Here is a 4,650-nt window from a genome sequence, read left to right as displayed (position 1 = left end):
CTTGTATCTGCTTGACCTTTTCTGTAGTTTGCCTCAATAATTCTGGCCCTACAACCACTGACTCTCCGTCTTGGTACCAGCACAAAGGGGTCCTGCATCTCCTGCCATAGAGAGCTTCATATGGCGCCATGCCAATGCTTGCATGGAAACTGTTATTATAGGTAAACTCTACCAGGGGCAGAATCTCATCCCACGTGCCAAGGTGATCCAGCACACATGTCCGCAAGAGGTCCTCAAGAGACTGTATTGTCCTCTCGGACTGGCCATCCGTCTGGGAGTGGTAAGCTGAGCTCATAGTCAGTCTGCTACCCATGGCATTCTGTAACGTCTGCCAGAAACGGGAGGTGAAACGGGGATCTCTATCAGAGACTATGTTCAACGGCACTCCATGCAGTCTCACAATCTCATTGATATACATCTGTGCCAACTTCGTCATGGACATTCTTAGATTCACTGCGAGGAAATGGGCACTCTTGGTCAGGCGGTCTACTATAACCCATATAGCATCATGGTTCCTCACCGTCCATGGTAAATGGGTAACAAAATCCATAGCAATGTTATCCCACTTTCACTCTGGAATTTCCAACTGTTGCAGCATCCCTCCAGGCCTCTGATGTTCTGTCTTAGCCTTTTGACAGGTCAAACACGATGACACATACCGAGCAATGTCCGACTTCATGCCCGTCCACCAGAATGATTCCCTCAGATCGTGATACATTTTAGTCATGTCTGGGTGCATGCTAAAACGACTCTTGTGCCCCTTTTCAAGAATCACGCCCTTCACCTCCAAATCCTCAGGTATGCAGACCCTGCCTCTGAATCTCAACACCCCATTACTTCCTATCTCAAAATCCTTGGCTTTCTCTGTACCAAGCAATTCTGTTGTCCTTCTCAATTTGGGGTCGGATGATTGTCTCTCTTTTATCAGGACGAGGAAATCACTAGATATGGTTAGACGGTTGCATCTAATGACATCCTCTCCTAAAGTCACATGTAACTCCATGTCTCTGAACTGTTCCACCAAGTCCAACTCCCTGACCATCATATAAGAGGCATGAACTGTTTTTCTACTTAGGGCATCTGCCACCACATTCGCTTTCCCCGGGTGGTACAACAGTTCAAAATCAAAGTCCTTTAAGAACTTCATCCATCGTCTCTGCCTCATGTTCAACTCTCTCTGGTCGAACAGATACTTCAGGCTCTTGTGATCACTGAAAACCTGGAACTGAGCACCATACAGATAATGTCTCCAGATTTTCAGTGCAAACACCACAGCCGCTAACTCGAGGTCATGTGTGGGGTAGTTCTTCTCATGGCTCTTAAGCTGCCTAGAGGCATAGGCAACCACTCTCCTTTCTTGCATCAGGACACACCCTAACCCCTGATGGGAGGCATCACAGTAAACTTCAAAGGGCCTACTGGTGTCAGGAATCACCAAAACGGGAGCACTGGTCAGCTTCTGCTTCAACTCTTGGAAACTATTCTCACACCGATCAGTCCAAGCAAAAGGCTGATCCTTACGAGTTAGCTGTGTTAAGGGTGCCACGATCTTAGAAAACCCCTCAATAAACCTCTGGTAGTATCCTGCCAGTCCCACAAAGCTCCTAATCTCCGTCGCTGATTTAGGACGCTCCCATTTTAATACCGCTTCAACTTTAGATGGGTCCACTGCTATGCCCTGAGCCGAGATTACATGCCCCAAGAATTGGACTGTGGTCATCCAAAACTCGCACTTCGACAGCTTTGCATAGAGTTGCTTCTCTCTCAAGATACTTAAGACTATCTTCAGATGCTCCGCATGTTCTTCATGAGTCCGGGAGTATATTAAGATGTCGTCGATAAAAACCACCACGAATTTGTCTAGAAAAGGCCTGAAAATTCGGTTCATGTAGTCCATAAACAAAGCAGGGGCGTTGGTCACACCGAAGGGCATCACTACGTACTCGTAGTGCCCATATCTAGACCTGAAAGCAGTCTTCTGCACATCACCGGACTTAACTCTAATCTGATGGTATCCTGATCTCAAGTCGATTTTCGAAAACACTGCATCGCCGTGCAACTGATCCATCAAGTCATCTATCCTTGGCAGAGGATATTTGTTCTTGATTGTTAGCTTGTTGAGTTACCGGTAATCTACACAAAGCCTGGAGCTGCCATCCTTTTTCTTAACAAGCAACACCGGCGCTCCCCAAGGTGACACACTGGGCCTGATGAATTGTTTCTCTAGCAGTTCCTCAATCTGCTTTTTCAACTCTGCCAGTTCAGCAAGAGCCATCCTGTAAGGTGCTATTGATACTGGCCCTGCTCCAGGTACTAGGTCAATAGAGAACTCGATTTCTCTGGGTGGGGGCAAGCCGGGTACCTCATCAGGGAACACATCAGAGAATTCCCTCACCACTGCCGTCTCAAGGTGTCCGTCCTCCTTTTCAACAGATAGTTGAGTTAGAATCAAGAAACACTGGGATCCCTCTTGGATGGCCTGATCCACCTGCTGCGAGGACATCAACATAACTTCATCCTCTGAGTTGGGAAACAACACCCTTTTCTCATTGCAATCAATAAGAATGTGATTAGCGGATAGCCAATCCATTCCCAAAATCACATCCAAGCCCTCCAAAGGTAAACAGATCAGGTTTACCCGGTATTGGCGTCCCTCAACCTCGATCCGGCACCTAGCACACAAGGTCGAGGTTCTGATCAACCCAGAAGCAGGCGTGGACACCACCAGGTCATACTGGAGCTCCTTCGCCGGAAGACCCAACTCCAACACTATAGACTTCGACACAAAAGAGTGTGTCGCTCCTGAATCGTATAGTACACATAGGCTCCTACCATCAATCATGCAAGACCCAAAGATAGGTTACCTGCTTTGTTCGCCTCTGTGCCCGTCATGGCATATACTCTACCAGCTGCCTGAGGTCTAGCACTTCCCCGTGTCTGCTGCGGCTGCGACTGTGCCGAAAGTCTTGGCACTGTGCTCCGGCCAGTAGGGCAATCTCTGAGAATGTGACCTTCCTGGCCACATCTATAACACGCCCGCCTACTACCAAGCTGAGGACAAGTGCTCCTCATATGGGGCCCTCCGCACTGAAAACACCGAGTCCTGGAAGAAAGGTGCTGAGGGGACTGATGCTGAGGAGACTGATGTGACTGTGGTGAGAACCTCCTGGACCCCTGAGGCGGAGGTCTGGAGTAGGGCTTCCTCCTATCATCCTGTCGGCTCGTGGACCCAGATGGTCCTCCCACCTTCTGTTGAGACTGCTGCTGGGCCTCAACTTCCGCTTTCAGCTTCTCCATTACTCTTGCTTTTTCCACTAGAGCAGGGAACTCCTTTATAGAGAGTGGAGCCACCATGAGTTTGAGATCACCTCTCAACCCATTCTCAAACTTCCTACACTGCCAGTCTTCTGCCATCCTCAAGGTGTGAAATCTGCCCAAGTGCTTGAACTTCTCCGCATGCTCAGATACGGACATCTCTCCTTGCATCAACTGTAAGAACTCCACTTCCTTGGCATACCTCACACTGTCTGGGAAGTTGATAATGTTAATTTTTACCATTATCCAAGCTATATTTCATTAGCAAAATCATCTCTTCCAAAGCCTTTAACCTACTTAATCCTCAATTTTACCTTACTTTTGTAAATAAATACATTGTAGGTTACATTGATCTAAATATATCACTAATCCCCATTTTTGTGTCCTTTTTATAGATGGGAAGCTTTGTTCCAAAAGTCCAGATAAATGAGTGACCCGGAATAGCAAGGAGAAGAGCAAAAATATCAACAGGAAGCGCCCGGCGACAGAAATACAGCGCCAGGCGCAACAGGCCGCCAGCGTCAGGCGCCAGACAAGCGCCAGCCAGGCGCCACTGCTTGTCACCGCCTGGCGGCACCTGGCCACCGCTGGGCGGTAGATGAGGAATTTGCCCACTGTTTGATGGCTAGCGCCTGGCGGTGAGACCCTTCCGCCAGGTGCCCGTTTTCGCTGATGTGGCAAGTTGGCTCTTTTTCTTCTGTTTTCGCGAGGGGAAACGGATCTTGGACATTTTGGAGCTCGAGCAACGCGATTTGGAGAGCTTGGAGGAGTGCTAGGGCTTGTGGGAACAGCTCCATCTTCCTCTTTGTATCTCTTTCTCTTCCATATTCCATTTTGTAAGCTTGAGCTCTCCATGACAATGGAGAGCTAAACCCATTTTTGTTGGGGTTAGATGTAGCCACTGAACTTTCATGTATTTTCGAATGGTTTGAATATATATATGCTTCTTCCATTGATTTCTAGTATCTTGGTTTATGCATTTAAAGCTTGCTTTGTTTTACCCATTCATTGCATGATATTTGGGTCATTAGGTATTGGAAAATATCTCTTGAAACCTTGAATTGGAACAAGATACCTAATGGAACTTGTATCTAGGAATGGAACTTGACCCATTAGTTGTCTTAAACCCTAATTTGTAAAGCGGGTTTGTTTATTTAGGGATTCAAGGAATTGACTCTAAATAAGGAAACCTAGGCTCATTCAACTAAGGGATTAGAGTTTGAGTAAACTTGTGGGTTGACATTAGTAATTAATGGAGAAGAGTTTTATTGCTTAATATACATGAGAGTGAAGTAGGTGAAGTCTAACTCCAACAATATCAATCCATTGCATTTC

General features: G+C 47.0%; 1 protein-coding gene across 1 annotated transcript; it reads right to left on the bottom strand.

Moving 5' to 3' along the window:
- Nucleotides 1-2,122: 2,122 nt before the first annotated feature.
- LOC114191347 lies at nucleotides 2,123-3,558 on the bottom strand. Its single transcript, XM_028080517.1, has 2 exons — nucleotides 2,865-3,558; nucleotides 2,123-2,802 (listed from the first exon to the last, which is right to left on the bottom strand). Exons 1-2 carry the CDS (start codon nucleotides 3,556-3,558, stop codon nucleotides 2,123-2,125), a joined length of 1,374 nt encoding a protein of 457 aa, XP_027936318.1.
- Between the last annotated feature and the right edge of the window lie 1,092 nt (nucleotides 3,559-4,650).

Source organism: Vigna unguiculata, chromosome 7, assembly GCF_004118075.2.
Source record: "Vigna unguiculata cultivar IT97K-499-35 chromosome 7, ASM411807v1, whole genome shotgun sequence".
Classification (NCBI taxonomy): domain Eukaryota; kingdom Viridiplantae; phylum Streptophyta; class Magnoliopsida; order Fabales; family Fabaceae; genus Vigna; species Vigna unguiculata.
The sequence above is the reverse complement of the archived record's forward strand: the minus strand, read 5'-3'. Positions and strand labels throughout refer to the sequence as shown.